At 37.3% G+C, this 12,508-nt stretch overlaps 1 protein-coding gene across 1 annotated transcript; it reads right to left on the bottom strand.

The window, feature by feature from the left end:
• Positions 1-760: 760 nt before the first annotated feature.
• On the bottom strand, positions 761-9,894 carry LOC110803389 (DNA (cytosine-5)-methyltransferase 1B-like). Its single transcript, XM_022008896.2, has 12 exons — positions 9,567-9,894; positions 6,530-8,039; positions 4,536-6,036; positions 4,146-4,310; positions 3,786-3,981; positions 3,550-3,661; positions 3,107-3,254; positions 2,823-3,020; positions 2,366-2,635; positions 2,120-2,281; positions 1,327-1,545; positions 761-1,155 (listed from the first exon to the last, which is right to left on the bottom strand). The coding sequence occupies exons 2-12, from the start codon at positions 8,035-8,037 to the stop codon at positions 1,024-1,026; spliced, it is 4,611 nt and encodes a 1,536-aa protein (XP_021864588.1). The 5' UTR covers positions 8,038-8,039; positions 9,567-9,894; the 3' UTR covers positions 761-1,023.
• Between the last annotated feature and the right edge of the window lie 2,614 nt (positions 9,895-12,508).

The following is a 12,508-nucleotide window of genomic DNA, read 5'->3' as shown; positions in this document are numbered from 1 at the left end:
CGAATGATGAAATTGATGAGTGCAACGGTGTAATTTTTTTTAGAGAAATTGGTTGTAACTTATTCGATGCAAATTTTTGTAATTGATAAAGGAATTTAACAATGTGCACAAAATCCAAAGAACTGATAACGGGTATAAAATTCGAAAAGAAAATGAGCCCAAAGGACGTTAATTGACCAAATTTTAGATTATGGAATTTTCTCTGTATGCAAAGCAGGAATAACATAATTAAAAGTTTAAGTTACGTAAGAAACTTCATAGTCCTCTAAAAGCAAGTCTTGATGAGCAATGGGGTGGTGGGATATACTTATGTTTACAAAAGTTCTCATACTTGCCTTCCTACAGTTGTTTGCTAACTTGTTGGCTACATTTTTAGATGTTCTTGGAATATGCTCAAACTTTAATGTATGTATCCCTGACCCAGTCTCTACAGTTGCGAACAAAAGAATAAGTCAAGTCCTTTGCAAGGCTTTGGAGGTTAAACTTGTGGTTTGCTCTTTTTCGAATCTGAACAAACATTGATCCTCTGCCATCCTTGATCTTACTGCTTTATTACAAGTAAAACACCTCTTGATGCATATCATGGACAAACCGTAATCTTAAGAACCCCTAACTAGTCAACAACAATATAGTGGTTAACCATCACCTGACTTAACCAATTAAAACGGAAATTAACTTTTGGGTATGGTTTAAGATTGGAAAAAGTGCCACCCAAATTTCACGGTAACTGTTAATAATTTGGTTTGCATAGCCCTAATAGTATTAGGAAAAATCAATTGGATCACATTTCTCACTGCTAAATACATACTACTTCGTAATTCATTTCATTATAAGCTTGACAATCGAGCTGGAGACCGTTCATCTCACTAAAATCAACATCTCAATTCATACAAAGTTTTTAATTTGTGTCTATCTATGAGGATTACCCGCAGTAATTACAACTTTTAGGGACTCTATTAATGGTATAGCTAAGAAATTTATGCAACCAGATCCACCACTGAGTTTGACATGGTAATGTCAGATTCAGCAATTCTTCTGAACAGCTTCTTTGAGTTTCCTACCCAATGCAAAGGCCAAAGGTGGAGGGACTGCATTACCAATTTGCCGATGCCTGTGTTGTATATTGCCAGCAAATTTGTAGCTATCAGGAAAACCCTGCAGATAGATGTAAGACATACAAGTTAATATACTTCTAATTTCTAAATCACCAACAACTTGATCAGAACAACTAGATAAGCTTTTAATCCATCAGTATCAATGAGGTTTCAGATTTATCAAAACCATACAAGAAATGTTCTTTTCTAAGGTATAATGGCAATGACTTACTTGAGATCGAGCACATTCTCGAACTGTGACTATCCTATCCTGATCAGGATGAAAGCACATCCCAACCTTGCCCATAGGTTGTGGATCAGTAATAGATGTTGGAAAGTTTCCTTCCCAATCTAACCTTCCAAATAAACCCTTCCACTGATTGTGCCTTTCCGCGGTGTTTGGCAGGCACCAAGGAACCAAATCAACCATCTGTCCCGTAGATAGTTTAACCTGCAGAGAAGATCATTTTTGTCAGGACATGGAGTTCCACTAGTTGAGCCTTTCTGATGCAAAAAATATGACAAAATCATAAATTACAATAATACAGATAATTTAGTTACACCTTTTCATATATGAAAACAATCCAGTGAAATATTCTCAAAAGGAAGACAATTGATTTGTAACTTTTTAACAACCGGATCACTAAGGCTCCATTTGGTAGGGTGTAAAACTTTTTCATGGAAAACGATTTTCGCCTTTCCAATCATTTTACTTTGTTTGGTTTTCGCAAGGGATGGAAAACAATTTTTCATAAACTCCCTCAAGAGTGGAAATACCTTTTCCATTTGAGGGAGGGAAACCATTTTCCACATTTCCACCTTTCCTACTTACCTCCCTCTCCCTTCTTCACCTCAATCTTCCCCATCTTCTCCCATTTTCTTTTAAAAAAACAAACAAAGGAAAACTAGCTTGGAATTTTGTTTTCCCTTGTAAAATGTTTTCCATGGAAAATCATTTTGCACTGAAATAGTTTTACACCAAACCAAACGGAGCTTAAATAGAAAAGTTCAGATGGGAGAAGTACCTTCTCGTCTGGCAGTTCTCGCCAGTCAGCACCAGGACGTTTGGGAATTCTTTGACAACGTATCACATTTAGCTCGTTCATTTCTTTTGATACATGATCAGTTAAAGTCACCATATCCCCTCTGATCATCTTTTGAAACCAAGATATAGGCTCATTTTTGTACTGTGAAATAAATCAATTAAATTGAGAAAAATGTAAGGTGGGTTTTCAAATCAAGGGTAAACAATCAGAAGCAAGGCATCTCACCTCCATAGTCGCTAGAGAAGCCCCATTTCCTACAGCAGGGAGATCTCCAATACTATCTCTGACTGTAATTGAACGAAAGGGGGCACCAGTTGCTGTACTCCGCACTGCAGCATACTGAGTATTGCTGACTTTGAGCTCCGGACCAGCAAAAACATGCATTGGCTCAGGCCAATCAGGCAGTGTTTCTTCAGGAGATGCAGCCCAGATAAATGCACGTTTGCGTGATTGGGAAACACCACAAGCTCCAGCTTCAAGAATACCAAATCTTACCTGACAAATATACCACCATAATTTCAGAAAAAAGTCACACAGGAAGAATCTTGGCTATCCAATTACATTTCCTGAGAAACACATTCTACTTTCTACTAGTCATAACTCGGAAAGTCAGAGATGCAACCTACTACCATTTCAGATACCAAAAAAGTTACTGTAATAGAAATTTGACAATACAGTATACCTGATAGCCCATTTCAAGAAGAGAAGCCAGGGCCAAACGAAATGTCTGGCCTTTGTTGAATGATACAAAGTTCCTCACATTTTCTAAAAGAAAATATTTAGGCCGGAAATAATCGGCAAATGATAGAAAAGCTAGGATCATTTCACATTGAACTTTGCTCCAAGCACTTTTGTTAAACCTATTCATTCCCGAAAACCCCTGCAACACGATGAAATGGAGATAATTAGTATTTCTCACTACTGGAAAATGAAAACAAGGTTGAGAGAAAGGAGGCATGCATATACCTGACATGGTGGCCCTCCATTAATAAAATCTACTTGCCCAGGTCTAGGTAAATCATTTATTTCCTTATCATCGAGCTTCTTCGCCCCCTCTGACGCTTCAGGAGTAGATAAACAGTCACCTTCATCCCCACAAGCTGACATGATTGCGCTGTAAAAGACATTTAAAATGAGTACATATAGAATATGATGCCACTGTCCACAATAGCATAACATGGTTTGCATAAAATAAATAGCATAATTTTTGTAGCAGAAAAGCTCTAGTGGAAGGCTGCAAGAGTAAGCCAGAAGGTCATTGTATTCAGAAAGGATTTTAATATATATTAAAAAAAAACAGAAAACAGGAGGAAAAAAGTTGCTTCAAATTAATATCAACTCCAGAAAACCCCAAATAAGACCCTGATAAAAAAATGTAATCCGTTATGCATCTCAAAAGGCAAGCATACCTGAGGATCACATTGCAATTGTTTATAAACACTGAAGCCCCTGGATGATTGAGTTTGAATGCTTCACCTGCAGGTTCTTCGTACTCAATTGCCCATTTGGTTTGTGACACACCTACGGGCAGTTAACAATGGAATTTATTAAGCAATAATAAGCATTTTATATAAGCAAACACATAGTTAAATGTGCACTCTGACAAGTAAGTTTTAGCACTGTGAAAACTGTGCATTCCAGCTACCTGATTGCTCCAGACCTTCAGACAGACCACCACAACCAGCAAATATATCGAGAGTGGCCAACCGCTTCTTTAAAGATTCATCTTTTTGTTTGACGGGTTCATCAGTATGATTACCCTCACCTTCTATACCCTTTCCCTTTTTCCTTCTTGAAATGGACTCATCAACAATTGAGTTAAGCCTGACATTTTTAGGCAGCTGCAAAGTAACAAGTTAGCATGCTTGTTGCACAGCCTTTTTTTAAAAAGCAGAACATTGAAACTAGGGTTGATCATTGATGTTTTAATTACATAGTACTCCGTATTATGTATCAAAATCGAAGCTTATTTAAGTTTATCTAATCAAAGTATATAGGGTTGCACCTGTTTGATAGCTCCACTATCAGGGTCATAAAGATGTTCACAGAAGAAGACATGCTCGTAGACAGCAGGGTAATTTAATGATGACAGGTCATGCTTTTTTCTGACTTGACACTTCCCTCGGACAGCAGCTACAGTTAACAAATGTGTTTCCTCACTGAAGTAAACCTGAAAATTAACAGTTGGAGAATCATTACATGTATTTTGAAAACAATGAAGATCACAAGTCAAAAATAGTAATATGACGAAACATAAGATCCGGCATATGCACTGGATAATCATACCAATCACAGCCATAAATAACAATGAAAACCAGATTTGATGCCAGCAATAATATTTATTACCATATACAAGACACGACAAATACAGATAGTCAGATATGTTATGCTTTACCTCACGAATGTCGGAACGGTATGCTTTCTCTGTTGAAGTGTCTTCAGGCCTGAAAAATCGCCGTGCTTTAATTTTTATCGACTCAGGATCAGATTTTTTAGAAGCCTTAGGCATCTGAATCTCCAAAAGCTGACAAATCACATAGGGTTTCAAGCCCACATTCCTGCTACTCTTGAATTTTTCATTCTCTTTCTCATCTTCAGCAAAATATCGTGGGGCTACATAGAAGAAGTCCTCAGTACTGTACTCAACTCCTTCATAAACAAAGCATGTCTTAGAAACCTTCAGGGTCTTTTGCTCCTTCTCGGCCTCTTTACTTTTGCAAGCACAACAGATACCATTTCCACTTCCCATTGTGTTGCTAGGGAGACAAATGAATGCACCTTTATCAGGCTGATAGAAGCTTTTGCAGTAATATTCTAATGGCAACCCTTTGCTTTCTCTTTCCTCTGCATTTGTCTGGTCAATCTTGTCATTCATAACATTAGTCTTGCGGTGTTGATATCCCCATGGCACCTGGCGAATTTCAATCTGTATGCTTTGCTTAACATCCCCTAATTCGAAGTCCAGGCAGTTTTCTGTCAAGAACACCTCCCTCTCATTAGCAGCATTTCCAAGAAGTGTTTGAGATCCTCTAAGCATCAGTCGTCCGTGGACCATTTTTTTCCCACCTGATTTCTCAAACATATATTCAACAAAATAGATAGCAGGCAGCTCTACTGAATCATCTGATTCAACAAGGACACAACCCCCAACAACAACTGAATCTCCAAACACCTTAGCTTGTTTGTAGAAGGTCTGACTAGCACAAGTTTTCTCAATTGGCTCTCCTTCCCATTTAATTTCCTGGGATGAACAGTTGACCTTTCTCTTCCGACCTGCTTTATGTGTTTTGTCGGGTTTCTCAACAGAGACTGTCTCTTCTTGCTCCTCCTCGAGATTTTCTTCCAGTTCTTCTTCCTCTTCTTCCAGAACTTCTTCCTCTTTCAGTTCAGCAACAGCTTCCTTGGACTCCTCAGGCGAATAATTTGAATAGAATTCTCCCCATATTCTGTTGATCAATCTAGTAGTTGTGGCCGGCATTAATTTCCTTTTTGCAACAGGAACCATTTTAGCTACTGGATTCAAGTTTGTGTCTCTCCTTGTAACAGCCTTTTGTTTCACTATCCATTTTGTGTGATGCCTTGAAATCATTTTGTCATAAAGTCCAGTTACAAAATGGCAGTTCCGGATGGTATTATCTGGATACTCCACAAACTGTTGCAACAATATCTGGCCGTGGACCACCACATATCGCTCTACCATACCTGGATTAGATGATATAAATGCAGGATGGTCCTTTCCAAATTCTGCCAGTCTTTTGATAATTTCAGCAAAGGATAGACGTGCCACACGACTCTGCTCCTTTAATAGTGTAATGATGCTAACAGTAAGCCTTGCAGTTTTCATAACAGTTTCATACCATGGAGCGTATTGCTTTGATGGTTTTCCAAGTCTATACCTGTAGAGACAAGTTACAAAACTCATAAGCACTACGATAATAGCTGCATAAGTCGAGAGTTGCAAAAACAACACTAGCAAGGAACTCTTTATGACAGCGACAATATGATTCAGTTGTTTAACATTTTAACAATATTACAAGATCCAAATAAATGCAAAATTAAACCACCTGAGGTGTCTCAAGTAAATATAACCAAGAAAGGAAACTAAGAGGAAAGAGAATTTTGTTAAGAAAGATAAGTATTGGTTTGTGCATTTGAAACCACAATAAACTGAAATTTGGGTTCTAGAAAGCTCTGCTGGAGAAGAATTTTCAATTAATGAAAGCATTAGTGAACATAAATATGTTATCCTTATTGGAAAACTGGACTATTAGGAAACATGATGCTAGGACAAATGAAAGGATAACAACATATAACTTTTAAGGACAAAATTATTGAATCTCATCATTTAAAAATATGAGCTGAAATCCAAATAAGAAAAGATGCACTTACCAAGCCATATCTGTTCTGATAGATATGAAGACCATGGAAGCTCCAATCTCAATCATCCATTCCTTTATTGCACTCAAATAAACAGGGATTCCACCCACATCCTGAGCCTCAGAAGAAGCTGATGAAGATTGATTATCAGCATCAAGACAAAAACCACTTCCGTCATCATCTGTGACAATCCCTGATCCAAAAATGGTAACATCAATGTCATCACAAGGCTTCATTGGAAGAAGTTCCAAAGAAACCAATCGTGAATCGGAGTTATAAAGCGACCAATTATGAAGCATGCTTCTGGGTAGCTGATCTGGATCAGTGACATCCATGTCATTGTCAAAGATGATGTACTCATCGGTCTCTTCATTGTTAGGTTTGTAGTAAGCAGGGAGTGGGTAGTCAATAGCAATCTCATCTTCATTAATCTTAATATAGTACTTGTTTGAAGCAGTTTGTCTTCTTCCCTTCCTTTGATTCATAGACTTCCATTCCTCTTCCTCCTGTAACAATCTGGCCAATTTTGCATCCTCGTCCTCTTCACCCTCAAGTTTTTCAGGCTCATTTTTCTTTTCTACATCCCCAATTTTCAGACTCCCACCAGTAGCCAGGTTAAAAGGAGCCTCGTTTTCTTGTACATATGCCATATTCTTTTTACACTCATCACGAAGGGTGACAAGCACATGCAGATCAGAGAACATCTGATCTTTCTTGTTGGATGTATTATCCAATCCAATTAGCTGGTTGTAAATAAACTCACCCCGTGAAATAATGAACTCTTTGATGGACGCGCCTGGGGGGAAGTTTTTACTGCCACTCATTGATCGAACTAGTGAAGCAATCAATTCATCAAGAGCTATATCCGGGTTACCCCCTAAAGGCCTTGACAGTTTCTTGTATACTTCAATGCATGCACGTGCCTTCTCGTAGAAAAGTCCATATATTTTCTTGTATGAAGCAGCTGCCTTCCCACAATCATAATCACCTATGTCTGTAGATATCCAAATGGTTGGTTCACCATCTTCATAGCCAGAGATATCCCATGTTTCAATCCGACCAAAGCCCTCACATCTTACTCCCTTATCTTTACTCGGGTCACCACTAGGTTCTAGTGGCAAGATTACACCGGTTATAAACAAGTCAATGACCTCCAGAATCTCCACCGGTTGTGCTTTCCCATCTTCATCATGAAAAATGAAGTCCATGAGGCGGCGATTGGGTCTAGGATCATCGTGGCCTGTGGTCAAGCCAATTGCAGCTATCTCATTTTCAACAGTGGGCACCCTTTTTGTATCCACAAGGTTATCTTTCTCGGATAAACGAAGATTTTTTTCCTTAAAGTTTGAACATGCTGCAGCACGCTTTGGCATTCTCCGAGAAGCCAACGCATTTTCTCCATTAGTCTCATTTCTATCTCTCTTTTTTTGTTTCCCTTTTGAGGCTTTTATACTAGACTCATCTGCTTTAGAATCATCAAAAGCCACATCTTCGACACTTGCATTATTTTTCGTCCCCATTCCTGAAAAAATAAAGATATTGAATCACAACTAACGCACACCTATTGACAATAACTACCTAAAAAGGTACCTTATAAATATCCTTGACAAGATACCATCTTTGACAAATATGAGATCAAGCACATACTCAAAACTATTAATACTACAAGCATAAAGAGAGGCAACTGTGAAAGCATGATAGTGCAATCGATTTTAAACCCATGCAAAGTAAAGAGTGCATCTTTTTGCTATTAATGTATCATGCTCCAAAAAATGAATAAATAAGCCTAAAATAGCAAAGTAGTTGCAAATGAGGTAATGGCGCACAGGAAAGGATACAAGGCATTGATGAAAGGGGTATTGCAAAGAAATTACAACTTAATCACATATAACACTCCCATAAATGTACAAAGGAAGAAGTGTTTCCTTCTCTAAAAGTTGTAGAGGTCGCTTAGCCATTGGCTTCGATCTCTTAGTATTAAGCTAGTTACGTGCATGATTAGTCACTACTTATCAGGTGTTATTGTTAACATTTAAGTTATGAGAATAAACATAAAAATATGGACATTCAGAAATTACAATAACAAATAGACCAATCACAAAGCAAAATACTAAGTCCAATACCAATATACCATGTTACAACTTGGATTACAATCATTTGCTTCCTCTGGTGTGTTCTAGCATTTCTCATATCACAATACTATATCACAATACTGTTTGACAATCATCGTTTACAAATAACCACATTCTCTTCTTTTTATATTTAAATAGTTATAGAATTATAATGAAAAGAGCTAAAGCTCGTTAACCGTGATGTACATGAGATCAAAACTCATTACAATCATATATGTAAACCACCCTACACCTGAACACACCCATGAAGCCGAAATAAACAACACCATCGAATCAAAAGTATATACACCTAAACCTTATCAACTATCAAAACCCATTGAGTCATCGGTTCAACAACTCAATTTACCTTTATTTGTAGCAGAAATCGTCACACTATAGACATTTGAACCTAATCAACTATCAAAACCCATTGAGTCATCGATTCAAAAACTCAATTCACCCTTTATTTGTAGCCGGAACTCATCAGTCATCACACTACCTCTCAAACAGGACCAAAAGTCATCTCTGATCTTTGAATAAATTGAAATGGAACAATTCACTATAATGCATCTAAAACCTAATTAGAACACCCCAATCCAGCAACCCCACCACTCGATCCCCCCAAATCAAATATACTACTACAATCACACAAACAAAACAACCCCACAAATCATAAAACTATCACAGAGCAACTCGTCCACCAAATCAACACCAACAATCAACGAAATCAATACTGGTAAATATCAGCATAAAAAATCAAAGCAAGACAACCCATAATAAAAATCAATAAAAATGAGAGAACTAAGAAAAGCCAAATCCAAATCTTAACACCCAGCAGGAAGCAGCAGCAAAGAATAAAAATCAAGATCCAATTTTTTTTCAATAGTAATTGGAATGAATTCCAGGTTATCCTATTCGAACAAAAAGGGTAATCTTACTTTATCATAAGCAAAACCCCAGCACTTGGACAGTGAGAGAAGCGCGGCGGAAGTGGCGGCGACAAGCTGACGACCCGCCAAGGAAAGTCGTGTGCGGCGGAGGGATTACTAGGTCGCTGTAGATTGGTTTTGTCGGAATTTTAGATAGAGTGGCTGAGTGAGAAATGGTGGTATTTGTATGAACATTTCCCTAATTTTCAAATTGCCGCCATTTTTCGTTTGATGTAAGTTTAAGGAAAGATATTTCAAAATGGAGGGAAACTTTCCCCCTCTATCGGATTTTGAGGCCAATTTTCTCTTTCATATTTTGGTTTGATTTTCTACTTGGTTATCAAAAAGAACCTTGGAGGCTTGGACTTGAGTAAACTTTCTTAAACCCCGTTTAGTTCACTTTATTTCTCCTGATTTGATTTGATCTGAACTTAATTTTCTTTAATCTAATCTGATCTGAATTTATTTTTTCTGGTCTGATCTGATCTGATTTGATTTTTCAGAATTAAGTTTAAACAAAAATCTACATTTATTACTATTAAACGACTTACGTGTAAAATAAATGTTACAAAAATTTATAATATTATTATTATTTATTTGACTTTACTCGTGATTTAACTATTACTTTAGATAGGCCTAAACATGATCTAAATAGATTGGTTATGATCTAGACATATAAATTCTGATCTGGATATTATCTGTACATATATATTTGTTCTGATTTGGGGATGATATGTACAAGTTCGGTTCTGATTTGGATATGATCTGGACAGATCGATTCTGATATGGACATGATCAATACATAGCAGTTTTGATCTGGACATGATCTGTACAGATAAGTTCTGATTTAGACATGATCTAGACAGATCGGTTGTGATCGAAATAGATCGATTCAAATTTGGACATGTTATGGACATACGGGACATGATTTGGACATATGGGTTTCGATATGGACAGGATCTTGGCAGATCAGTACAAATTTAGACATGAAATAGATAGATCGATTTGAATATATTGGTTATGATCTACACATATGGGTTCTGATCTTGACAAATCGATTTTGATCTGGACATGATATGTCTATATCAATTCTGTTCTGGACATGATCTGTGTATATCAATTCAGATCTGGACATGATTTGTACAGATCAGTTTTGATCTGGACATGATCTGTACATATCAGTTATGTCTGCACAAGCTGTACATATCAGTTCTGATCTGGACATGATCTGTACATATCAATTCTAATCTGGACATGAGCTGTATAGATCAGTTCTGATCTGGTCATGATCTGTACAGACTAGTTATGATCTGGTCATGATCTTTACAGACCAGCTCTGATATGGACATGATTTTTGCAGATCGATTCAGATCTGAACATAATCTATACATAGTCGATATCTAGACCAGTTATAATCTCTTAATATTTTTTTATGCCTTTAATAATAGATTTATTGCACCGACAACAATATTCTTTTTTATTAAAGCAATAATAGTAACAAAATAATAATAATAATAATAATAATAATAATAATAATAATAATAATAATAATAATAATAATAATAATAATAATAACAATAATAATAATAATAACAATGATATAAATATCGATTTTTTCATGAAATGCCCCTGAGGTTTGCAATAATGCACCAAATACCCCTGCGCGTTTCAAAATTCATAGAATACCCCTATAATTCCGTATTGTTCATTAAATACACCTGGATTTAACGGGCGTTAGCTTGCCGTTAGTTGTGTTTTACCAATTTGCCCTTAATTCTTATTTGACCCGATTTAGGCAAAAAATGTGACAGAAATTCCAAAAAAAAAAAAAACTTCCCAACTTCTCTCTCTCCTCTCCCCTATTCTTCAACCTTCCTCAATCCTCGCACACCTTCATCTCCTCCGCCCTCCTATGCGCAGGGCCCCACTGCTCTCCCCAAGAACATCGACCTTCTCCGTTTCTCTCTCCTCCTTCAAGAACAAAACCCCAACTCAAAACCCCTAAAGGAAAATGCCAACATCCCGCTACTCAATGTCAATTCCTCTCCAAGAAATCGTTTTTCGCCGCGAATATGGTCGGAGAAGCTCTATGTTGCTTGGAAGGACTAGATTCTGCCCGATGGTGCGGTTTCGATGGAGGATGGATTGGTTACTACTACTGGTAGGATTAGAATTGGTTCAACTTTTATGGATTTGAGTTTGCCGTCCGCAATTATGCGGTGTCGTTTAGTCGAAAATCAGGTGGTGGGTCTTGTTAAAATTGGACAGTTTTAGTTGAATGATCAATTGTTGGAGTACAACTATATGGGCAAAATTATGAGTATTGTTAGTTGGATGAATGTTGATAAAAGAAACGAAATAAGTTCCCTCCCGAGGATTTCGTTGAGAAATTCCAGATTGTGCAATGTTCTTGGGTTGTGGCTTGATGTGGAAAATGAAGGGTCTCTGTATTTGAGAAAATGAATAATGGGTTATTGAATCTGGAGTCGTCGGGGTATGGGATTGATCAAGATAATGCGGACTAGGGTTCATTGATGAGGACAATTGGTGTTGAATTGTGTGAAGCTTTGATCCGTAATTTGCATTTGGAGGGCTTTGTTTGTGGTTGTTTGGGTCTGTCTTGCGTTTTCTTTGATGAGTTTGGGCATGTTTGTGTTGACATAGGTGAGGCCTTGGTGATAGGAAGGAAGTTACGTGAGTGTGTTGTGGAGGAAGGAAAAGGTGGGCGTGAAATCAATGGCTTTGAGGCTCAATTAGTAATTCAAAAGATGTTGAACATGGGTGCATTTGTGAGCCCTGAAGTGTGGATGGAGTTGCTTGGTAGGGAGAAATTTGAGGTAGAGAAGAACGATGTTAGTTACACAGTTAGTTATAGATCTGATGTCTGGTTATTAGCCTGTGTTTTGATAATTCTTCTTATTGGGAATAAGTTTCTTGTAGAGATGTACAAT

This window comes from Spinacia oleracea, chromosome 2 (assembly GCF_020520425.1).
Source record: "Spinacia oleracea cultivar Varoflay chromosome 2, BTI_SOV_V1, whole genome shotgun sequence".
Lineage (NCBI taxonomy): Eukaryota > Viridiplantae > Streptophyta > Magnoliopsida > Caryophyllales > Amaranthaceae > Spinacia > Spinacia oleracea.
Note: the sequence above shows the minus strand (reverse complement) of the source record. Positions and strands in the feature narration are given on the sequence as shown.

Excerpts from the sequence above, each read along its gene's own strand:
- LOC110803389 (XM_022008896.2), bottom strand. The coding sequence starts at position 8,037 with ATGGGGACGAAAAATAATGCAAGTGTCGAAGATGTGGCTTTTGATGAT. Across the intron at positions 3,982-4,145 it reads ATAGTGGAGCTATCAAACAG|CTGCCTAAAAATGTCAGGCT; the intron begins GTGCAACCCTAT and ends GTTACTTTGCAG. Across the intron at positions 1,546-2,119 it reads GAGAACTGCCAGACGAGAAG|GTTAAACTATCTACGGGACA; the intron begins GTACTTCTCCCA and ends TCTTCTCTGCAG.